General features: G+C 36.3%; 2 protein-coding genes across 2 annotated transcripts; both read right to left on the reverse strand.

Moving 5' to 3' along the window:
- Window positions 1–2,894: 2,894 nt before the first annotated feature.
- On the reverse strand, window positions 2,895–6,351 carry LOC107554380 (WD repeat-containing protein 48-like). Its single transcript, XM_016236872.1, has 2 exons — window positions 6,010–6,351; window positions 2,895–3,739 (listed from the first exon to the last, which is right to left on the reverse strand). The coding sequence occupies exons 1-2, from the start codon at window positions 6,247–6,249 to the stop codon at window positions 3,644–3,646; spliced, it is 336 nt and encodes a 111-aa protein (XP_016092358.1). The 5' UTR covers window positions 6,250–6,351; the 3' UTR covers window positions 2,895–3,643.
- A 2,397-nt stretch (window positions 6,352–8,748) lies between these two features.
- LOC107554361 (WD repeat-containing protein 48-like) lies at window positions 8,749–24,481 on the reverse strand. Its single transcript, XM_016236850.1, has 22 exons — window positions 24,394–24,481; window positions 22,850–22,990; window positions 19,290–19,368; window positions 19,122–19,204; window positions 18,708–18,837; window positions 18,435–18,496; window positions 17,993–18,067; window positions 17,168–17,270; window positions 16,168–16,265; window positions 15,988–16,095; window positions 15,817–15,913; window positions 15,646–15,744; window positions 14,751–14,854; window positions 13,926–14,028; window positions 12,898–12,995; window positions 12,717–12,824; window positions 12,546–12,642; window positions 12,375–12,473; window positions 11,298–11,403; window positions 11,141–11,228; window positions 10,981–11,057; window positions 8,749–8,950 (listed from the first exon to the last, which is right to left on the reverse strand). Exons 1-22 carry the CDS (start codon window positions 24,439–24,441, stop codon window positions 8,749–8,751), a joined length of 2,205 nt encoding a protein of 734 aa, XP_016092336.1. The 5' UTR covers window positions 24,442–24,481.
- Between the last annotated feature and the right edge of the window lie 999 nt (window positions 24,482–25,480).

Genomic DNA, 25,480 nt, shown 5'->3' on the forward strand with positions numbered 1-25,480 from the left:
CTGCTTCCTCTAGCGGATGCTGATGACGATGATGATGATGGAGGCGTCTGCAGCAGTGAAAATGCGTCTGCTTTAAGTAAGTATCAGATTACCTTTAAAAGCTTCATCTTCATATTTTCTCTCCTCCGCTCACGTCTCATCTTATTCCCTCATGAAGGTCGGTCTGAAGACGGCGTGGAGATCACGACAGCGGTCCAGAAGGACGATTCAGGGATCTACGACATTCAGACACCACCTGTGATCTTAAATATGGAACCAAAGGATGACGAGGTTGTAACATTTAGACCGAAAACCGTCTCATAAGTGCAACAGAGATGTACACATAATAACACATTAAAAGCACGTCACTGAAACCATTTACTGCTATTATAAAGCACCGACATGCAGGATTACACAGAAAAGATGCTTTATTTTAAGTGATACACATACACACTCATGCTTTAAAGAATATTAAGAAACTATATCTTCATCTGTGCATCTCACAGTAAATGTCTACAGTATACTTCACCCCAAAACCAAAGAAAAAATATATACAGTATTGGAAATTAAGCCTGTTTAAGAAACCTTTTCCTTTAGAGTTTTTGCATTGTGGCATTACTTTCATCAGTCCAAGCACATTTCCATAGAAAACATTTTTTTTTCATTATTTTCAGCGGTGATTTTAATAACTGTAATACAGTAATATCTCAGGAAAGCAGCTGGAACTCATTTTCATGAATGTTTTGGACACTAGTCCATTAAGCTGTTGACTGAATGTTTCTGAATGCAGTTTATTTTACAAATATAATGAATAATCAGGTTATCGTATATGATAAATAAATAAAAATATATAAGTATAAATATTTACATTTAATATATATTTTTATTAATTTTAATATTATTTTTAAATATATTCTTTTTTATACACTATATAGATTTTATTTTTATTTTTTTTTGATGCATCATATTTGATAACCTGATTATTCATCATATAAACCCAAAGGCCAGACTGTACACTGCTCAAGTGCTAAAAAAAAAAAAGTTAAAACATGTTTTATTATATGCATAGTTGGCGTAGAAGCTGCAAGAGTAAACAGTAACCGTAAGTATAATTGAACCTTATTTATTCTACATTATAAAAAAAGTGTCACTTGTGATCAAGCACCTCATGCTCACCTCTGAAATATTGACATATGCAAATGCAGACACCGTTTACTGCTTCTGAAAATGAGACATACATTTAATAATAATATATGGACTGATAATTGACCCATGGAGGATGCATGTCATATTTTGGGTTTATTTAGCTGAATATATCAGAGTATAACTTCAAAAGTACTGACCTGCTGGGTTTATTAAATGAGCTCTTCTTTTATCATGATGAACGATGTTCAAATGCAGTTTCATAAATGCATTAAAGAATGATATAATGCATATAACAATCATTTCGGTTTATTTCAGTTGTCATTTATCTTTAATAACCAGATGAGCCTGTAAAACTGGTCCAGAGCTGAATCTCCAATAAAAGCAGGGAAACATCGGGTTACCAACACTAGTAGGATGTTAAACAGGATCTGATTGTGTCAACATCACCTGCCCGGATCCTGCGGTTCTTCTCAAGATAAAGTGTGCATTTAAACTCAATCGTTCTTGGTTAATTTATTAAGCTGTTATTTACCCAAAATATACTGCATATAATTACAATCAACACGGGAAGCATACATACAGGGGATGTGGACGATTTAAAACCTTTCTCCATTTAGTTTCTGATGATTTTGTATTATCATAATTATCATCTTAATTGTCTTTAACCTAAGACTAAGTATATACATGAATATAATGTCGTTAGGACACTGTGCAAATCTTTGTATGATTGACAAACGTTTGCTGAACAGTTTTTTTGTTGTTGCATAAATTAAGAACATGAACTGAATTTTGCCATCCAGTGATGTCAAATTCAATAGTTCATAGCTTTCATATATATTTATTTATTTTTAGTGTATTTTCCCATCCACGCACAGGACGGAAAGATAACACTCAGCAGCAAACATCTGGATGAAGGAATAATTCACCTAAAAATGAAAATCGTCATTTATTCACCCTCATATTGTTCGAAACCAGTCAGCTTTTGTTATTTTTTTAAAGAATCTTCATGCAGATATTTCCATGCGACAACCGCATAGTTATTTAAATTTTCAGCATGTGTAAAGAATTTCCATTTTTGGGTGAATTATTCCTTTTAAAGCAATAGTTCACCCAAAAATTACAATTTGCTAAAATGTGCTCACGCTCAGGCCATCCAAGATGAGTGTGTTTCTTCATCAGGTTTGTAGAAATGTAGCATTGCATCAGTGTCTCAGCAAGTGAATGGGTGCCGTCAGAATGAGAGTCCAAACAGCTGATAAAAACATCACAATAATCCACACCACTCCAGTCCATCAGGTTACATCTGGAGATGATGTTAACTAACGCTTCTGGCTAAAATACAAGTCAATAATCCATAATAACGCTTTCTTCAGTGAAAAAGTGCATCTGCTGTTGTCTCTCACATCAAAATACAGCCACATATGTGTTTAGAGCTGTTTAAACGCTGCTTGATCTGTGCAGATTTCTCTCCTGATTCAGACCAGATGCTTTTTCACTGGAGGAAGAGTTATTATGGACTCGTATTTTAGCCTGAAGCAATGGTTTGAAGTTAAAAGCGTCTTAATGCTGGATATGTTTCAGCTTTTGTCTTCTCCAGATGTTAACTGATGGACTGGAGTGCTGTGGATTATTGTGATGTTTTTATCAGCTGTTTGGACTCTCATTCTGACGGCACCCATTCACTGCAGAGCATCCATTGCTGAGACACTGATGCAGTGCTACATTTCTACAATCCTGATGAAGAAACAAACTCATCCTGATCTTGGATGCCCTGAGCGTGAGCACATTCCAGCAATTTTTCATTTTTGGGTGAAATATAAAACATTTGTTTCTATGTCTGCTTATAATGTTTTGTGTATTTCCGCTCTCTACTCTTCTGTCATCGTATTTTACATGAAAAAGCACCTTTTTGAAGAGACCGTAGATTTTCTTAAAAAGAAACGTGAATAAAAACCTCCTAATCTCCAACTCAAGTTCAAGTCGACTACAAAATAATTACAATATATGTACATAACAGATCACAGCACGTTAGTGAGAGAGAGATGCATCACGGGAAACGGCGTTCTTGGAGTTTTCTCAGACATTCGGTCCATCTACGCGGCGCTCCTTAAAGATTCTCGATTGTTTTAAACCAGTTCCTCGGCTTTGATGACGGCACTGGCAACAAACACATCACTGGAATGTTAAATGAGAAGAGGAGAAAGTGGCGGTAAAAAACAAAAAACAACTCCGACACGTTCAAAATGGCATCCATCAAAAGAAATTCATGCCAAGAAAAAATAAAAATAAAAACCATACAGGTGGCAAAAAAAACACTTTTACGTGACGTCTTTTTGCCATTCATCGGCGTGTTTTCCAGCGATCCTCCTTCGCGTTTGCTCTTTGATAATCATGCGTGAGCCGAGCGGCCCGTGCGAGGAAGATGATGTAGACGTCAGACAGAACCGGGAAGTGCAGGTGAGCGTGTGCTTTGAATGTGAAGTGTAATGAATGGAGTTTCCTCAGATGGGCCGGGACCTCACGTGGATTTCTGCCGATAATGGAGCGTCAGATCGCCGCCGCTCTTCCAGATGAAATGCTTCACCGTCCGCAGATCCATGTTGGGATCCAGAACCTTTGGAAAGCAATGCAACAGCATGTCTAGACTTTCATAATTTCTCATTACGATTATAGTGACCTAAATGATCACGGTTATCAGTAATATCACGGTATCTTATACTTCCAGAATAAAAATGTCCTGATAATTTACTCACCCCCATGTCTTCCAAGATGTGCATGTCTGTCTTTCTTCAGTCGCAAAGAAATGAAGTTTTTTTGAGGAAAACATTCCAGGATTTTTCTCCATATGACTTCAGTGGTGCAGTTAAAAATGCAGCTTCAAAGAGCTCTACACGATCCCAGCCGAGACATAAGGGCCTTATCTAGTGAAACGATCAGTCATTTTCTGGAAAAACGTAATATTTATACACTTTTTAACCACAAATGCTCGGCTAGCATTAGCTCTGCCACTACTGAAGTGCACTATATGGAGAAAAATCCTGGAATGTTTTCCTCAAAAAACGTAATTTCTTTGCGACTGAAGAAAGAAAGACATGAACATCTTGGAAGCCATGGTAAATTATCAGGACATTTTTATTCTGGAAGTGAACTTATCTTTTAAAATGTGCTGGAAATGTTCAAAAAGTACTGAAACAAATAATTTCACCAAGTTTTGTATTTAAAATCAATAAATAAAATTGCTTTTAGTGTGCATAAACACTAAAACAAAAACATCACGAATGATGTCCGGATTTTAAATGACAACACGACTGACAACAGTTTATCTAATAGCATGTACAAAATGTTCAAATAAAACTTTGAAAGGGTTTCATAAAATGGTAAACCTCACATTTCAGCCTTTAAATAAAGAAAAGGGTTAAGTCGAAATGATAGCTGATTATATGCATTTTATCTGCTCCATAAATAATTCTAGATAAGTTATCCGAATTGTTTAAATGTGTAGAATCCACCTGAGCTTGTTTTTCATCAACCGGTCAAAATGCATGCAAATGAACTCTGTTTTTAGTCCAGACAGAAGCTGAGTGTAATGCAAGTCTCTGTAAATCCACTCTCTGACAGCAGGTGGCGCTTCTGGAGCAGCAGAATTACAGCGGTTTCTCATAACCTCCAGCGTTGCGATCAAAACACTACTTTATTAGGTTTTACACGGAGCGAAGATAAAAACACAACGCCATCGAATCTTTTCTGAAGACAGTCAGCTTTCAGAGGTACATTCATACGATTAATTCATTTGTATAATTCCCTTTAAAACCTCCCAGCTTCCCTCCATGTTTTCACACAAAACGAAACTACTGTGTGAGACGGTTCTTAAAACTCTGCTTTATGCTGGACAGTATTCATTTATCCTCAATTGTTCAAATCGCGGTAATTGAATACGGTTTTAATGATAATTAAAATATGAAACGGCAATACTAACCGTGGGGAATTTTATCACGATGTATCGTCAAACCGGTAATCGTTTCATCCCTAATAATGCATTCAAGTCATCCTGGGAAGGTAATATTTTATATAGTTGGGAAGTCGTAATTATGACGAGGTGTTTAACCCTGATGTTGTGTTCTGGTCATTTTGACCCACATAGGATTTTCTTTATTTATTTATTTATTTTTTCCTCCAGAATTGCTAGTTAATGTTATGGCACTGGACTACCAACTTTCAGATCATTTTTGTACTTTTTGGGATTTTATTCACACCTTGTTACACTTCAGAAATGATCATAGGCTTTGATCGTAGGCTTCATTGATCTGAGCTCATGCACCTCAGTTTTTGAGTACCCACAAATGTTTTTGTTTTCACTGAAAAACTGAGGTGCATGAGCTCAAATCAATGAGGCCTATGATCAAACGGTTCCAAAAAAAGAAAGAAATAACCCATGCTAATTGAAAGAAAACTTGATAAAAAGATTGAATCCAATATTATAGCATTATAAGAGATTTACAAGCAATTGTTAAAAGACATCACTTTTGTCAACTTGGGTCGGAGCGATGTAAATTTTTTTGCATAAAATTCAATAATATTTTTTAATTCTACATCTACAAAATGATGCATAAAAAATGTGTCATAGCCGATTTAGCTTTTTTTGTATTTATATTTAATTTATGAAAGCCTCGTAACTGAATCATTATACATTCTATTGTAGAAGTACAGTACTATGATATTTTGCACATGCTACTCTATTGTAAAGATAATTTTTTTTAATATTAAAGATAAACTGGCCATTGTCAGTGCTCTAATGTAGTAAACTAATGTTAAAAAACAAATGAAACCCGGTACAGTATGACAAAATGACTGAAATAACACAATTGCCTTCGTCTAATGAAATACCTGGTCTTGACAGAGCAGCTCGATCTTCTCCTCCGCTAGCACTGCCATGTCCTCCTCCTCCTTCTGCTCGCTGGGTTTCTCTGCGGCCGAAGCACCCGTCTGCGACTCGCTGTCCAGGTTGATGATCTTTTCATACACGTGCTCCATCACCTTCCTCACCTGTAACATGTCACTGGCCGACAAACGATCCCTACAAACACACGACTGTTCATTTCCATGCGTGTCGATGTGCAACGGCATCCAAAAAGTGTGTTCTGGGATGAGTTGAAATTACTGTTTGTGCAACAGATGCCATGAACGGATGATAAAAATAAACAATCGCCCACTTTTTCAGTGCCGTTTATTTATAAAAACGTCAAAGTGTTTTAAAGGGACAGTTCATCCCCCAAAAAATTGTCATTATTTAGTCATCTTTAAGGTGTTCCAAACCTGTGTGAGTTTCTATCTTCTGTTGAACATGAAAGAACATATTTTGAAGAATGTTGGAAACCATACAGTTGACGGTACCCATTGACTTCCATAGTATTTTTCCCCTACTAAGGATAAGATAATAAGAAAAATAGGATATTTAGATATCTAAATAAGATATTTTGAAGATGTTGTGAAGAACCAAACAGTGGCCGGTAGCCATTGACTTCTATAGTATTGTTTTTTTCTACTATGGAAGCCATTGGCTACCGTCAACTGTTTGGTTCTCAATATTCTTCAAAAAATATCTTTAAAAATTATCTTATTTTGAACAAGGTTGGAAACCAAAAAGTTGATGGTACCCATAATGGTTTTGTTTTTTTTTTACTAAGGAAGTCAATGGCTACCATCAACCGTTTGGTTCCCAACATTCTTCAAAATATATCTTTAAAAATTATCTTATTTTGAATAATGTTGGCCACCCAACAGTTACCGGTACCCATTGACTTCCATAGTATTTTATTATTTTTTTTACCATGGAAGCCATTGTCTACCGTCAACTGTTTGGTTCTCAATATTCTTCAAAATATATCTTTAAAAATCATCTTATTTTGAATAATGCTGGAAACCAAACAGTTGCTGGTACCCATTGACTTCCATAGTATTTTTTTTTTACTACTACTACTACTACTATGGAAGTCAATGGCTACCATCAACCGTTTGGTTCCCAACATTAATGATGTCCGGATTTTAAATGACAACACGACTGACAACAGTTTATCTAATAGCATGTACAAAATGTTCAAATAAAACTTTGAAAGGGTTTCATAAAATGGTAAACCTCACATTTCAGCCTTTAAATAAAGAAAAGGGTTAAGTCGAAATGATAGCTGATTATATGCATTTTATCTGCTCCATAAATAATTCTAGATAACTTATCCGAATTGTTTAAATGTGTAGAATCCACCTGAGCTTGTTTTTCATCAACCGGTCAAAATGCATGCAAATGAACTCTGTTTTTAGTCCAGACAGAAGCTGAGTGTAATGCAAGTCTCTGTAAATCCACTCTCTGACAGCAGGTGGCGCTTCTGGAGCAGCAGAATTACAGCGGTTTCTCATAACCTCCAGCGTTGCGATCAAAACACTACTTTATTAGGTTTTACACGGAGCGAAGATAAAAACACAACACCATCGAATCTTTTCTGAAGACAGTCAGCTTTCAGAGGTACATTCATACGATTAATTCATTTGTATAATTCCCTTTAAAACCTCCCAGCTTCCCTCCATGTTTTCACACAAAACGAAACTACTGTGTGAGACGGTTCTTAAAACTCTGCTTTATGCTGGACAGTATTCATTTATCCTCAATTGTTCAAATCGCGGTAATTGAATACGGTTTTAATTATAATTAAAATATGAAACGGCAATACTAACCGTGGGGAATTTTATCACGATGTATCGTCAAACCAGTAATCGTTTCATCCCTAATAATGCATTCAAGTCATCCTGGGAAGGTAATATTTTATATAGTTGGGAAGTCGTAATTATGACGAGGTGTTTAACCCTGATGTTGTGTTCTGGTCATTTTGACCCACATAGGATTTTCTTTATTTATTTATTTATTTTTTCCTCCAGAATTGCTAGTTAATGTTATGGCACTGGACTACCAACTTTCAGATCATTTTTGTACTTTTTGGGATTTTATTCACACCTTGTTACACTTCAGAAATGATCATAGGCTTTGATCGTAGGCTTCATTGATCTGAGCTCATGCACCTCAGTTTTTGAGTACCCACAAATGTTTTTGTTTTCACTGAAAAACTGAGGTGCATGAGCTCAAATCAATGAGGCCTATGATCAAACGGTTCCAAAAAAAGAAAGAAATAACCCATGCTAATTGAAAGAAAACTTGATAAAAAGATTGAATCCAATATTATAGCATTATAAGAGATTTACAAGCAATTGTTAAAAGACATCACTTTTGTCAACTTGGGTCGGAGCGATGTAAATTTTTTTGCATAAAATTCAATAATATTTTTTAATTCTACATCTACAAAATGATGCATAAAAAATGTGTCATAGCCGATTTAGCTTTTTTTGTATTTATATTTAATTTATGAAAGCCTCGTAACTGAATCATTATACATTCTATTGTAGAAGTACAGTACTATGATATTTTGCACATGCTACTCTATTGTAAAGATTATTTTTTTTTAATATTAAAGATAAACTGGCCATTGTCAGTGCTCTAATGTAGTAAACTAATGTTAAAAAACAAATGAAACCCGGTACAGTATGACAAAATGACTGAAATAACACAATTGCCTTCGTCTAATGAAATACCTGGTCTTGACAGAGCAGCTCGATCTTCTCCTCCGCTAGCACTGCCATGTCCTCCTCCTCCTTCTGCTCGCTGGGTTTCTCTGCGGCCGAAGCACCCGTCTGCGACTCGCTGTCCAGGTTGATGATCTTTTCATACACGTGCTCCATCACCTTCCTCACCTGTAACATGTCACTGGCCGACAAACGATCCCTACAAACACACGACTGTTCATTTCCATGCGTGTCGATGTGCAACGGCATCCAAAAAGTGTGTTCTGGGATGAGTTGAAATTACTGTTTGTGCAACAGATGCCATGAACGGATGATAAAAATAAACAATCGCCCACTTTTTCAGTGCCGTTTATTTATAAAAACGTCAAAGTGTTTTAAAGGGACAGTTCATCCCCCAAAAAATTGTCATTATTTAGTCATCTTTAAGGTGTTCCAAACCTGTGTGAGTTTCTATCTTCTGTTGAACATGAAAGAACATATTTTGAAGAATGTTGGAAACCATACAGTTGACGGTACCCATTGACTTCCATAGTATTTTTCCCCTACTAAGGATAAGATAATAAGAAAAATAGGATATTTAGATATCTAAATAAGATATTTTGAAGATGTTGTGAAGAACCAAACAGTGGCCGGTAGCCATTGACTTCTATAGTATTGTTTTTTTCTACTATGGAAGCCATTGGCTACCGTCAACTGTTTGGTTCTCAATATTCTTCAAAAAATATCTTTAAAAATTATCTTATTTTGAACAAGGTTGGAAACCAAAAAGTTGATGGTACCCATAATGGTTTTGTTTTTTTTTTACTAAGGAAGTCAATGGCTACCATCAACCGTTTGGTTCCCAACATTCTTCAAAATATATCTTTAAAAATTATCTTATTTTGAATAATGTTGGCCACCCAACAGTTACCGGTACCCATTGACTTCCATAGTATTTTATTATTTTTTTTACCATGGAAGCCATTGTCTACCGTCAACTGTTTGGTTCTCAATATTCTTCAAAATATATCTTTAAAAATCATCTTATTTTGAATAATGCTGGAAACCAAACAGTTGCTGGTACCCATTGACTTCCATAGTATTTTTTTTTTACTACTACTACTACTACTATGGAAGTCAATGGCTACCATCAACCGTTTGGTTCCCAACATTCTTCAAAATATATCTTTAAAAATTATCTTATTTTGAATAATGTTGAAAACCAAACAGTTGCTGGTACCCATCGACTTCCATGGTATTTTTTTCCCCTACTAAGGAAGTCAATGGCTACAGGCAACTATTTGGTTCCCAACATTCTTCAAAATAAGATATTTTGAAGAACCTAACAGTGGCCGGAAGCCATTGACTTCTATAGTATTTTATTATTTGTTTACCATGGAAGCCATTGTCTATCGTCAATTGTTTGGTTCTCAATATTCTTCAAAATATATCTTTAAAAATTATCTTATTTTGAATAATGTTGGCCACCCAACAGTTACCGGTACCCATTGACTTCCATAGTATTTTATTATTTTTTTTACCATGGAAGCCATTGTCTACCGTCAACTGTTTGGTTCTCAATATTCTTCAAAATATATCTTTAAAAATCATCTTATTTTGAATAATGCTGGAAACCAAACAGTTGCTGGTACCCATTGACTTCCATAGTATTTTTTTTTTACTACTACTACTACTACTATGGAAGTCAATGGCTACCATCAACCGTTTGGTTCCCAACATTCTTCAAAATATATCTTTAAAAATGATCTTATTTTGAATAATGTTGGAAACCAAACATTTGCTGGTACCCATTGACTTCCATAGTATTTTTTAATTTTTACTACTACTACTATGGAAGTCAATGGCTACAGGCAACTATTTGGTTCCCAACATTCTTCAAAATAAGGTATTTTGAAGATGTTTTGAAGAACCAAACAGTGGCCGGTAGCCATTGACTTCTATAGTATTGTTTTTTCACTACTATGGCTGCCATCAACCGTTTGGTTCCCAACATTCTTCAAAATTTTAAAAAAAAAAAAAAACTTGAGGGGGAATAAATTGACAATTTTCATTTTTGGGTGAACTGTGCCTTTAAACCAAGATAAACCTGTAGGTCCATCTTTAAACTATTGTTATAAATCTACCTCTCTATAGAGAAAATCAAGGGATTTTTACACCAAGATCCAACTGTTGCATCCTACAGTCTCTGTCTAAGAAGCTTCAGACGGAAACATCACAGGTCACACATACTTCTTTAATGTTTTTGCTCCGGAGGACGAATGGGGCTGGAGGTAGAATGGGATTTTGTTGAATTTGGGCATGTTTTTCTGTAAGAGAAAGAAAGAAATGCTCTTATATGACAGAAATCACAAGTGTAAATCACTTTGAAGAGGACTTTACGGACACTTACGTCCACGGTGATGTCGATGACCCACTGCGGGACCGTCTCGTTGAGTAACATGGACTCAGTTTCTCCACCGGAGTCTCGACACAGCAGCCTGAGCACAGACGTCATTTCATCAGCGAACACCAGCGTCTACAGAACTGATCAAACAGAGGACACTCACCTGAATAACGTCCTTCCTCCCGCTTCACCGAAAATCACCGGCGTGTGCGGCGGCACCTGGAAATATCCGTTTCCCTTCTGTATCCGGCTCTCGTGCTCACCGTTCACTGAGGAACACACCAAATACAGCATCAGCATCGTCTGAAGAATTCAGCATCGTTTCAGAAAATATTGAGCATTAAATCAAAATGAAGATTTATTTTAATGTAATTGTAAAGAAAAATAAACACGCAAAATCAAGCCCCATCCAACATTTAAATCCTGCTGAATATTCTTGTTCACATTGAAATGTCACATTATGGAAGTTAAATAAATTATGAAACATTATTATTATCTAGCAATAAATAAAAATAAATTAAATAAACAAATTTACATATTTATTATTACATATAATATATACATTTATATAATTTTATGTAATCATATACGTGTTATATGGGTACTATTTTTATTATTATTATCTAGCTTTATAAAAATATGCATAATTAATATAAATACCATTATATAAAATGTGTGTGTGTGTGTTAGTTACATAGGTCCTCTTATTATTATTATTATATAACAGGAATTATAAACTTTGGATATTATTTTGTCAAATTAATTGTAACTTTTATATTACAAAAATACAATATGCAAGGTTATAATTATTGTTAACTATTACTATTATTATTACTACTTTTAAAATGTACCATTTTACACACATATATGTATGTGTAATATGTTAATTAAATGTGTTAATATAAGTTCTACACTAATTATAACTCATTTATATTGAAAAAATACAATATCTAGGTTTAGAATTACTACATACACTATATCATAGTAATATTATTACATATAGCATTACATAATAATTATAATACATTTATGAATTATGTGATTGTACAACGGTAATAATACTAATATAATGTAATTATAAATTTTGATATTTTATTTCATATATATACACACACACACATTATATATTTATATGATTTATTTTATAATATTTAATTTTTTTCATCAGCATTTTATTTTATTTTATTTTTACTTGCCATACCAGCATCTATGGCTATTTTCATGGTTATAGAGTCTTTACCGCTCCCATGATTGAGTTCGGTCTCCTCGTCCGTGGGGTTGGTGTGAGTGCGAGGCCAGTACTCCAGCAGAGCCTGCAGCAGCAGCCCGCCCAGATTCACTGCAGCACAACACAACACACATTAATAACTCATCTTTCTCATCTACTGTCATGATAAACGGCTCGGCTCACGTTTAGGGTCGGATCCGTCAGGGCTGGTGAAGCCAGCATCTTTAGCAGAAACCCAGGCTGCAAAGCAGTCGCTCTCGTCCAGCGTTATCGTCAACATCTGTCAATCACAAGCCAGACGATGCATAAAACATTCACTGTGATGTGCTTAAACACCGTCCTGCCGTGACGTACCCCTGTCTTCAGATCCACCGAAAACCAGTTCGGCACATAAACCATCTTGAACCTTTTCTTGATCTCTTCATCAAACTCCATCTTGCCCAAGTCTTCGACTTTACAGGCCTGCGAAACAGAGTGAGACAACGGACCAGTTACTCAGATCGATCAGGTGCAGACACACACACGTAAACGTTACCTTCAGCACATCCCAGTACGCCAGGTTATTGTTGGTGTCTTTGGTCAGAATGTGTCGTTTGTCGTTCAGAATGTGGCACTGAATTATACTGGCGCCACCTACAGGTCAAAACAAGACATTCACTTGAGGAACTATAACAACTCAAACTAAAACATTGAAAACTATATTAAGTAACATTATAAATAAATAAATATGAATATATATGTGTGTGTGAGATTATTATTAATAATAATGTATACACAGTAATTATAATCTTAATAAAAACATACAATTAAAATATAAAAATATAAATATTATCAATTAAAATAAATTATAAAAATGTGTGTAGGTGTAGTTATTATTAAATATATACACAGTAAATTAAACACTTTATAAAACATACAATAAAAATATAAATATTATCAATTAAAATAAAAATATAAAAACTGCAAATTATGACAAAAAATAAACAAAATTAATTATAACTTCAATAAATTATAACTTTTATATTGAGGCCAAGACAAGACATTAACTTGAGGAACTATAATAATTCAAACTAAAACATTAAAAACTATATTATGTAACATTATAAACAAACAAATAAATATGTATAATTTTGTATATATATATATATATGTGTGTGTGTGTGTGTGTGATTGTCATTATTATTAATAATAATATATACACAGTAACTATATCTTTATAAAAACATACAATTAAAATATAAAAAATATAAATACTATCAATAAAAATACAAATGTGTGTGTGTAATTATTAATAATAATAATTATTATTACTATATATACACAGTAAATTATACACTTTATAAAACATACAATAAAAATATAAATATTATCAATTAAAATATAAAAAATATTCATTATGACAAAAAACAAACAAAATTAATTATAACTTAAATAAATTATAGCTTTTATATTAGAAAAAATACGATATCATGCTAAAGATGCTGTTTGATGGAGATTCTAATTATTAACGTATGTGAAGATCCTGTAAAACACGGACTCTGAAGCACATGCAGACAGCCGTACCTTTGATCAGCTGCTCTGTCTGCGTGCACAGCGGCGTCAGCGGAGCGCTGCAGTCATTGTCGTAATCACCAGACGCTCGGAAATTATGGATACCCTTCAGAGACTGGGGAAAAACACAGACATTACTCAAAACAATGCCCACTATCAGAGAAATCAAATTATGGACCAGTGTTATTTTAGCATCACTGATACAGTATTATTTTTTTTGTTAAAATATTGTCTCGGTCTAGTGAACCAAGTATCTGTATTTTGTCTCATCTCGTGAGCTAAAGTCGATAAGGGGTGATATAGCTCATCATTTTTCATATAGCGTTCATTCTTCAGGTCAACCATATATTCATGAAAAAAAAATTTTACATTTGAAAGGATACTATGACAAAGGTATCGCTTTCTTTATTCAAAAGTTGCCACAGCCATTGCATGCTCTGCACCATTTAAATTACAGGCTTCTCAGTCAAACTCTGACAGGATCAAATTAGTATTAATCATATCTAATAATTATTCAGTGAATGCAATTGTGACAATATTCTTTGTGTCTGCCCACAGCTCCAGTTTCAGATGAAAAGCGTGAATTGCATAACTAACAGAAGCATTCTACCATTTTAAGATGCAACCTATAACATGCAACAAATTAAACCGTTACCTAAAGATAGTAGCACTGCGCCCCATCCCGGGATATTTAGCCGAAGGGTGACACTAATTAATGAGTAAAGGAACACGCTGCAGATTATTTAAAGCTCGGCTGTAGGATGTGTGTGTAACGTCACGGCGGCTGGAGCAGGTGGTGTTTCCGCTCGCGTCTCGCCCTACACCAGCTGCACTTACCCACTTATTAACCGTGGACTTTGTGGTGGAAACCCAGATGGCCGAATGCGGATCAGCCGAGCGGTCCAGCTCCATCTGAAAGACAGGAGAGCACATATTCACACCTCAGTAACTTTCCCTTCCTTCCTATTACCTGCTCACGCTCCACAGCTGCTGCGGCTATTAATAGCTGTGTTTGACGCATAAACTTGCACTCTTGATTTAAAGTCTATGGGAATGTTTATTTTATATATTTATTTCATAGTTATTTAATATATAGAGATATATAGTTACATTCTTTTTAATTTTATATATTTCAGATTTAATTAAAATATAATTTTGACATTTATATATCTATTTTTTATTGTACAAATTGATTTAATATTTAATTCAAATAAAATATTTATTTAATATTTATTTTATCTGTATGTATGTATGTATATATATATATATATATATACCGTCACGGTACGAACATCTCGGTTCGGTGCATGAGGCCTTACAACGAATACAGGCAATTCACCCCCAATCCAGAAGGGGGCGCCACCAGCCGCCAGCAGAAGAACAGCGAATGCCATGAGTTGTGCCCATGTGCTGATTCTGAATGCGTCTGAACTGTTTGTGAAATGGAGCTTTGTGCTCTCTCATTCGGCACAAATCCAAATATTCCATCATATTTCCATATTTGCGATGTATGCCTTTGATAAAAGGCTGCATTTATCAAATAAAAGCAGCCTTGATGAGCAGAAGAGACTTCGTTAAAAACATTTTTTCATCAGCATTTTATTTTATTTTATTTTTACTTGCCATACCAGCATCTATGGCTATTTTCATGGCAAGATCAATGTATTTAAAAGAGACTTGTAACATCCAGTAGTCGGTGTTTTAGTTGAGGGATGAGTTATAGAGTCTTTACCGCTCCCATGATTGAGTTCGGTCTCCTCGTCCGTGGGGTTGGTGTGAGTGCGAGGCCAGTACTCCAGCAGAGCCTGCAGCAGCAGCCCGCCCAGATTCACTGCAGCACAACACAACACACATTAATAACTCATCTTTCTCATCTACTGTCATGATAAACGGCTCGGCTCACGTTTAGGGTCGGATCCGTCAGGGCTGGTGAAGCCAGCATCTTTAGCAGAAACCCAGGCTGCAAAGCAGTCGCTCTCGTCCAGCGTTATCGTCAACATCTGTCAATCACAAGCCAGACGATGCATAAAACATTCACTGTGATGTGCTTAAACACCGTCCTGCCGTGACGTACCCCTGTCTTCAGATCCACCGAAAACCAGTTCGGCACATAAACCATCTTGAACCTTTTCTTGTTCTCTTCATCAAACTCCATCTTGCCCAAGTCTTCGACTTTACAGGCCTGCGAAACAGACAGCGAAGCAGTCACAGGACGGATGGGTCACGTGTCGAGGCACACGCATGTAAACGTTACCTTCAGCACATCCCAGTACGCCAGGTTATTGTTGGTGTCTTTGGTCAGAATGTGTCGTTTGTCGTTCAGAATGTGGCACTGAATTATACTGGCGCCACCTACAGGTCAAAACAAGACATTCACTTGAGGAACTATAACAACTCAAACTAAAACATTGAAAACTATATTAAGTAACATTATAAATAAATAAATATGAATATATATGTGTGTGTGAGATTATTATTAATAATAATGTATACACAGTAATTATAATCTTAATAAAAACATACAATTAAAATATAAAAATATAAATATTATCAATTAAAATAAATTATAAAAATGTGTGTAGGTGTAGTTATTATTAAATATATACACAGTAAATTAAACACTTTATAAAACATACAATAAAAATATAAATATTATCAATTAAAATAAAAATATAAAAACTGCAAATTATGACAAAAAATAAACAAAATTAATTATAACTTCAATAAATTATAACTTTTATATTGAGGCCAAGACAAGACATTAACTTGAGGAACTATAATAATTCAAACTAAAACATTAAAAACTATATTATGTAACATTATAAACAAACAAATAAATATGTATAATTTTGTATATATATATATATATATGTGTGTGTGTGTGTGTGTGTGTGTGATTATTATTATTAACAGTAATTATAATCTTTATAAAAACATACAATTAAAATATAAAAATTATCAATAAAAATGTATGTATAATTATTATTAATAATTATTACTATATATACACACAGTAAATTATACACTTTATAAAACATACAATAAAAATATAAATATCAATTAAAATAAAAAATATAAAAAATACTAATGACAAAAAATAAACAAAATTAATTATAACTTAAATAAATTATAGCTTTTATATTAGAAAAAATACGATATCATGCTAAAGATGCTGTTTGATGGAGATTCTAATTATTAACGTATGTGAAGATCCTGTAAAACACGGACTCTGAAGCACATGCAGACAGCCGTACCTTTGATCAGCTGCTCTGTCTGCGTGCACAGCGGCGTCAGCGGAGCGCTGCAGTCATTGTCGTAATCACCAGACGCTCGGAAATTATGGATACCCTTCAGAGACTGGGGAAAAACACAGACATTACTCAAAACAATGCCCACTATCAGAGAAATCAAATTATGGACCAGTGTTATTTTAGCATCACTGATACAGTATTATTTTTTTTGTTAAAATATTGTCTCGGTCTAGTGAACCAAGTATCTGTATTTTGTCTCATCTCGTGAGCTAAAGTCGATAAGGGGTGATATAGCTCATCATTTTTCATATAGCGTTCATTCTTCAGGTCAACCATATATTCATGAAAAAAAAATTTTACATTTGAAAGGATACTATGACAAAGGTATCGCTTTCTTTATTCAAAAGTTGCCACAGCCATTGCATGCTCTGCACCATTTAAATTACAGGCTTCTCAGTCAAACTCTGACAGGATCAAATTAGTATTAATCATATCTAATAATTATTCAGTGAATGCAATTGTGACAATATTCTTTGTGTCTGCCCACAGCTCCAGTTTCAGATGAAAAGCGTGAATTGCATAACTAACAGAAGCATTCTACCATTTTAAGATGCAACCTATAACATGCAACAAATTAAACCGTTACCTAAAGATAGTAGCACTGCGCCCCATCCCGGGATATTTAGCCGAAGGGTGACACTAATTAATGAGTAAAGGAACACGCTGCAGATTATTTAAAGCTCGGCTGTAGGATGTGTGTGTACCGTCACGGCGGCTGGAGCAGGTGGTGTTTCCGCTCGCGTCTCGCCCTACACCAGCTGCACTTACCCACTTATTAACCGTGGACTTTGTGGTGGAAACCCAGATGGCCGAATGCGGATCAGCCGAGCGGTCCAGCTCCATCTGAAAGACAGGAGAGCACATATTCACACCTCAGTAACTTTCCCTTCCTTCCTATTACCTGCTCACGCTCCACAGCTGCTGCGGCTATTAATAGCTGTGTTTGACGCATAAACTTGCACTCTTGATTTAAAGTCTATGGGAATGTTTATTTTATATATTTATTTCATAGTTATTTAATATATAGAGATATATAGTTACATTCTTTTTAATTTTATATATTTCAGATTTAATTAAAATATAATTTTGACATTTATATATCTATTTTTTATTGTACAAATTGATTTAATATTTAATTCAAATAAAATATTTATTTAATATTTATTTTATCTGTATGTATGTATGTATATATATATATATATATATTAACCGTCCCCATCTGATTCATGGCCAGACTGTAGATGGAGTCCTTGTTTCCGCTGAGAGAAGACGCTGTACAACAAAGAATATTGATCCTTTATATAAACTAAAGTCCAGGATTTGTTGATTCTTTAATACCGAATTTGGGTCTACTAAACTATTTTGACATTGCTCATGTCAAAATGTAAAATAAAATAGGTGTTCTTCATATCAGATATTTAAATAATAATAATCTGGGGGGGAAATATTTTTTCAAATATATCAAATTAACATCAGAACTCACTAGTAACGGTGTTATTGGACGCGGTCAGTGCGGTCAGTGTGTTCACATCCCAGAGAAAGATCTGTCTGTCCAGTCCTGCAGAAGCCACCAGCTCTTTGTCTTTAGCATATGCCAATGCTTTAACATAGTCCTGCACAAAAATAAGAATACACAAGAAACTATAAAAATAGAAACATACATAATGCACACTTTAATATAGAAAAGCATAAAAAACATTTATTCAACTGGTAGATTCATACTAGAAACTCTTTGCATTTAATTGAAAACACAAATGGGCTGCAAACCCATGCAGAACAGCGAAATAAAGGGTCATGTTTTTTGAAGGCTTTCTTGGATGTGTTTGGTCATGCACCTGGTTTGTTTGGACGTGCATGTAACATTTTGTCATCAGGCTGATTGAAACCATGACCGTACCTTATGCGTTCGCAGTGTTGACATGCAGAAGCCCTTGTGTGCGTTCCAGACCTTCACCGTAGTGTCTGATGACGCTGATATCACTGCAGACACAACAGACAAACATATCTATCTGTACTGCATTCATAAAACAACATTAGAACTGCACTGTACACGTCAAGCACTCACATGTTTTCCCGTTGCAGCAGAGGACGATGTCGTTGACCCAGTCTGTGTGATGCTCCATCGATGCAATGTATGGATCCTGCTGCAAAACACACACACACACACACACACAAGAGCAGGAACGTCATTTCAAAGGCCAGGGAAGTGTTTTGACATCACATACACGTTTTTAGTGACTGACGGGTTAGTTTTGACATCACATGCACAGGTTTAGTGACTGACGGGTTAGTTTTGACATCACATGCACGGGTTTAGTGACTGACATCACATGCACGGGTTTAGTGACTGACGGGTTAGTTTTGACATCACATGCACGGGTTTAGTGACTGATATCACATGCACAGGTTTAGTGACTGACGGGTTAGTTTTGACATCACATGCACGTTTTTAGTGACTGACGGGTTAGTTTTGACATCACATAAACGGGTTTAGTGACTGACGGGTTAGTTTTGCCATCACATGCACAGGTTTAGTGACTGACGGGTTAGTTTTGACATCACATGCACAGGTTTAGGGACAGACGGGTTAGTTTTGACATCACATGCACAGGTTTAGGGACAGACGGGTTAGTTTTGACATCACATGCACAGGTTTAGGGACAGACGGGTTAGTTTTGACATCACATGCACAGGTTTAGGGACAGACGGGTTAGTTTTGACATCACATGCACAGGTTTAGGGACAGACGGGTTAGTTTTGACATCACATGCACAGGTTTAGGGACAGACGGGTTAGTTTTGACATCACATGCACAGGTTTAGGGACAGACGGGTTAGTTTTGACATCACATGCACAGGTTTAGGGACAGACGGGTTAGTTTTGACATCACATGCACAGGTTTAGGGACAGACGGGTTAGTTTTGACATCACATGCACAGGTTTAGGGACAGACGGGTTAGTTTTGACATCACATGCACAGGTTTAGGGACAGACGGGTTAGTTTTGACATCACATGCACAGGTTTAGGGACAGACGGGTTAGTTTTGACATCACATGCACAGGTTTAGGGACAGACGGGTTAGTTTTGACATCACATGCACAGGTTTAGGGACAGACGGGTTAGTTTTGACATCACATGCACAGGTTTAGGGACAGACGGGTTAGTTTTGACATCACATGCACAGGTTTAGGGACAGACGGGTTAGTTTTGACATCACATGCACAGGTTTAGGGACAGACGGGTTAGTTTTGACATCACATGCACAGGTTTAGGGACAGACGGGTTAGTTTTGACATCACATGCACAGGTTTAGGGACAGACGGGTTAGTTTTGACATCACATGCACAGGTTTAGGGACAGACGGGTTAGTTTTGACATCACATGCACAGGTTTAGGGACAGACGGGTTAGTTTTGACATCACATGCACAGGTTTAGGGACAGACGGGTTAGTTTTGACATCACATGCACAGGTTTAGGGACAGACGGGTTAGTTTTGACATCACATGCACAGGTTTAGGGACAGACGGGTTAGTTTTGACATCACATGCACAGGTTTAGGGACAGACGGGTTAGTTTTGACATCACATGCACAGGTTTAGGGACAGACGGGTTAGTTTTGACATCACATGCACAGGTTTAGGGACAGACGGGTTAGTTTTGACATCACATGCACAGGTTTAGGGACAGACGGGTTAGTTTTGACATCACATGCACAGGTTTAGGGACAGACGGGTTAGTTTTGACATCACATGCACAGGTTTAGGGACAGACGGGTTAGTTTTGACATCACATGCACAGGTTTAGGGACAGACGGGTTAGTTTTGACATCACATGCACAGGTTTAGGGACAGACGGGTTAGTTTTGACATCACATGCACAGGTTTAGGGACAGACGGGTTAGTTTTGACATCACATGCACAGGTTTAGGGACAGACGGGTTAGTTTTGACATCACATGCACAGGTTTAGGGACAGACGGGTTAGTTTTGACATCACATGCACAGGTTTAGGGACAGACGGGTTAGTTTTGACATCACATGCACAGGTTTAGGGACAGACGGGTTAGTTTTGACATCACATGCACAGGTTTAGGGACAGACGGGTTAGTTTTGACATCACATGCACAGGTTTAGGGACAGACGGGTTAGTTTTGACATCACATGCACAGGTTTAGGGACAGACGGGTTAGTTTTGACATCACATGCACAGGTTTAGGGACAGACGGGTTAGTTTTGACATCACATGCACAGGTTTAGGGACAGACGGGTTAGTTTTGACATCACATGCACAGGTTTAGGGACAGACGGGTTAGTTTTGACATCACATGCACAGGTTTAGGGACAGACGGGTTAGTTTTGACATCACATGCACAGGTTTAGGGACAGACGGGTTAGTTTTGACATCACATGCACAGGTTTAGGGACAGACGGGTTAGTTTTGACATCACATGCACAGGTTTAGGGACAGACGGGTTAGTTTTGACATCACATGCACAGGTTTAGGGACAGACGGGTTAGTTTTGACATCACATGCACAGGTTTAGGGACAGACGGGTTAGTTTTGACATCACATGCACAGGTTTAGGGACAGACGGGTTAGTTTTGACATCACATGCACAGGTTTAGGGACAGACGGGTTAGTTTTGACATCACATGCACAGGTTTAGGGACAGACGGGTTAGTTTTGACATCACATGCACAGGTTTAGGGACAGACGGGTTAGTTTTGACATCACATGCACAGGTTTAGGGACAGACGGGTTAGTTTTGACATCACATGCACAGGTTTAGGGACAGACGGGTTAGTTTTGACATCACATGCACAGGTTTAGGGACAGACGGGTTAGTTTTGACATCACATGCACAGGTTTAGGGACAGACGGGTTAGTTTTGACATCACATGCACAGGTTTAGGGACAGACGGGTTAGTTTTGACATCACATGCACAGGTTTAGGGACAGACGGGTTAGTTTTGACATCACATGCACAGGTTTAGGGACAGACGGGTTAGTTTTGACATCACATGCACAGGTTTAGGGACAGACGGGTTAGTTTTGACATCACATGCACAGGTTTAGGGACAGACGGGTTAGTTTTGACATCACATGCACAGGTTTAGGGACAGACGGGTTAGTTTTGACATCACATGCACAGGTTTAGGGACAGACGGGTTAGTTTTGACATCACATGCACAGGTTTAGGGACAGACGGGTTAGTTTTGACATCACATGCACAGGTTTAGGGACAGACGGGTTAGTTTTGACATCACATGCACAGGTTTAGGGACAGACGGGTTAGTTTTGACATCACATGCACAGGTTTAGGGACAGACGGGTTAGTTTTGACATCACATGCACAGGTTTAGGGACAGACGGGTTAGTTTTGACATCACATGCACAGGTTTAGGGACAGACGGGTTAGTTTTGACATCACATGCACAGGTTTAGGGACAGACGGGTTAGTTTTGACATCACATGCACAGGTTTAGGGACAGACGGGTTAGTTTTGACATCACATGCACGGGTTTAGTGACTGACGGGTTAGTTTTGCCATCACATGCACAGGTTTAGTGACTGACGGGTTAGTTTTGACATCACATGCACAGGTTTTAAGACTGACAGGTTACCTTGTGCTGGTTAATGCTCCATATCCTGATGATGGAGTCTCGTCCGGCGGTGAAGAGCCGGTTAAGAGCTGGATCCAGCTGTAGTGCGTTGACTCCATTACGATTATATTTCTCCACCTCGTCTCTGATCACGTATGACACCTGCAACACACGCATTCTAAGAATTAGAGGTCCACTGATTAAATCGGCACAGAACCAGACACTGAAAAAATTGTTTGTTTTTTTTTAGTACAAAGTTTTTGTTCGTAATACTGTTCAGTTTATTTTAATCTCAAAATAGCCAAATTCGAATTAAATGTACTTTTATTTTCCACCTCGGTTATCATTATCTGCAAAATCAAATATCGGTCAACCTCTACTATGAATCAGACTTAAACCAAAGGAACCGATTAATAATTATTGTTATTTATTGGTCTCCTAAAAATACAACATGGTAAAAGTCATGTAAAAACTTTGAAACTTTTACTTGACTCATTTTCATTAAATATAAATAAAATACAGATTATCCGTTTCGGAAGAGCACAAAAAGCATACATTTGAATTTTTAGCAACTTTTGTGTCAAAAAGAAATATAGGCAAAAATTTGCATTCAATTTCATAAAAAAAAATATAAATATACTTTTCATAAAAACTAGGCCTAGAATAAATACAAGTATAAATGTGACTTCATGACACCAATTAATTCAAACACTTTTACTTAAAAGCAATGGAATATATTATGATTTTCATCCCATTAAAAAAAAAAAAAAGCTACATAAAAGACAAATCATTCAAGTTTTTTTTTTATTTTTTTTTATTTTTAAGTATGCTAGAAAGGCACCTTTATAGATATCTTCAGATGTCTCACAATTAAAGCAGCATTCACAACAACAGTGTTCAATACATCACACAAAATCAAAAAAGCTTAAACACACCTTCATGATAAAAACATACATAATGTGTACAGCATGCAGGCATTTACAGTACAGTTAGGCTTTATAAGTGCTCGTACTCCAATATAAATCTGTTTAGTTTGTATTGTGCTCCTATTTATCCGCTCATGTGTTTATATCATTATATATTCACTATGCATGTGCTTATAGGGATATGCATACATGACCATAACTGTTCAGCATGCTATGTGCATATATGGTCAGTATGCATATATATAAGAAAGGATGATTGTCATGACATCGACCAAAGATACGAGATGACCTTTTAAACCCTAAAAATGTGACCAAAACCGGTTCATCTGTCACTATGCAACCCATAACGTGCATCTAAACCTCGACACAGCCTGTTTATATTATAATGAGCTGCAGTAAGCAGTCCTTACAGACCTAGTATGCTGCATTCTTGGACACCTGACTCAAAACTGCAGTATGGTAGGCAGCACACTAGATTTTGAGACACAGCCTGGCCTCCACCTCGCTGTGCGCCACACAAACGCTCACATCCGCGATTGCAACAGCCGTCACACAACGACCAACGAGTCTGAATGCCACTATCATCACACAAATAACACACGCACATCACAAGCGTACTCGCAGGCGTGTAACATTCACCTGCACTTTCCTGCGCCCCGCTGCATTCTGCCTGTGGTGCGTCGCCATCTTACGTGTTGACGTCGTGATGTCACTTCCGTTACGCCACGAAGAGCCGAGGCGAGAACAGAATGAATGAATAAATAACTATAAATAAAGGCCAGAACACATATTCATAGCATTAGAGTCATAATATAGTATTTGCATATAGTTGTATTCATTTATTTAAAGAACAACAACAGGCTATTAACTTGGTGGCCGCTCACGCAGAACGCAAAGGAAATAAACAAGGTTTAAACACGGTTTATAAAGCTTTAAGAGCTTTTTATTAACACAGCTTTGGATAGTTTCCATGTCAACTCTGAATAAAGAACTTTTTTTTTGTTTTGATTATGTTTGTGAAATTTTATTAATTTTGCTATAGTCTCATTTGAGTTTAGTCAAACAATACAAATAGCTTTAAAACAACTGCTTACTTTTTAATTAGAGTTACTTTTTCAAATAAGTAACGCAAGTTATTTTTTTTCCCAATTTATTGATTGACAGCTCTGGTGTCGCCATGGTGACAGAAATCAGATGATGTTAAAATAAATATGAGTATGCATTAATTAATCTCACTCACACACACAGAAAACACACAGATTCAGTATTCCTCAAAATGAATAAAAATAATGCAACTCAGAATATGATGCAAACCTGCAATAATTAAAAGTTAAGCAACACAAATATGCTTTATGTATTTAATCCCATTCTATTAGCTTCTGAGCTTCGATGATCCAGTGTAACCGTACTAATAATCACAAATTACTCTCGACAAACATTTGTGTGTCTGTTTATTGCTGAAGTGTGTTGAAATGTCTTCTTCTGCATTCTACTGTACTTTCCCTTCAGCCTGAGGCTTATTCATTTCACTTTTGGTGTGAAAGGCTTTTATATTTGCCAAAAATATAACTTTTTTATATTAAAAACAAACAAGCAAACCCTGTCCAGATTTAAAACGTAACGCTAAAGTAACGTAACGCATTACTTTCCATAAAAAGTAACTAAGTAACGTAATTAGTTACTTTTTTATGGAGTAACGCAATATTGTAATGCATTACTTTTAAAA

The sequence above is a fragment of the Sinocyclocheilus grahami genome, unplaced genomic scaffold (assembly GCF_001515645.1).
Source record: "Sinocyclocheilus grahami isolate Dianchi unplaced genomic scaffold, SAMN03320097.WGS_v1.1 scaffold499.1, whole genome shotgun sequence".
Classification (NCBI taxonomy): Eukaryota; Metazoa; Chordata; class Actinopteri; order Cypriniformes; family Cyprinidae; genus Sinocyclocheilus; species Sinocyclocheilus grahami.

Coding starts and splice junctions, on each gene's coding strand:
- LOC107554380 (XM_016236872.1), bottom strand. CDS start 6,249: ATGCCGTTGCACATCGACACGCATGGAAATGAACAGTCGTGTGTTTGT. Junction 3,740..6,009: donor AGCTGCTCTGTCAAGACCAG/GTATTTCATTAG, acceptor TGCTTTCCAAAG/GTTCTGGATCCCAACATGGA.
- LOC107554361 (XM_016236850.1), bottom strand. CDS start 24,441: ATGGCGACGCACCACAGGCAGAATGCAGCGGGGCGCAGGAAAGTGCAG. Junction 22,991..24,393: donor CGGGGCGCAGGAAAGTGCAG/GTGAATGTTACA, acceptor CGTGTGTTGCAG/GTGTCATACGTGATCAGAGA. Junction 16,096..16,167: donor CGTACTGGGATGTGCTGAAG/GTAACGTTTACA, acceptor TCTGTTTCGCAG/GCCTGTAAAGTCGAAGACTT.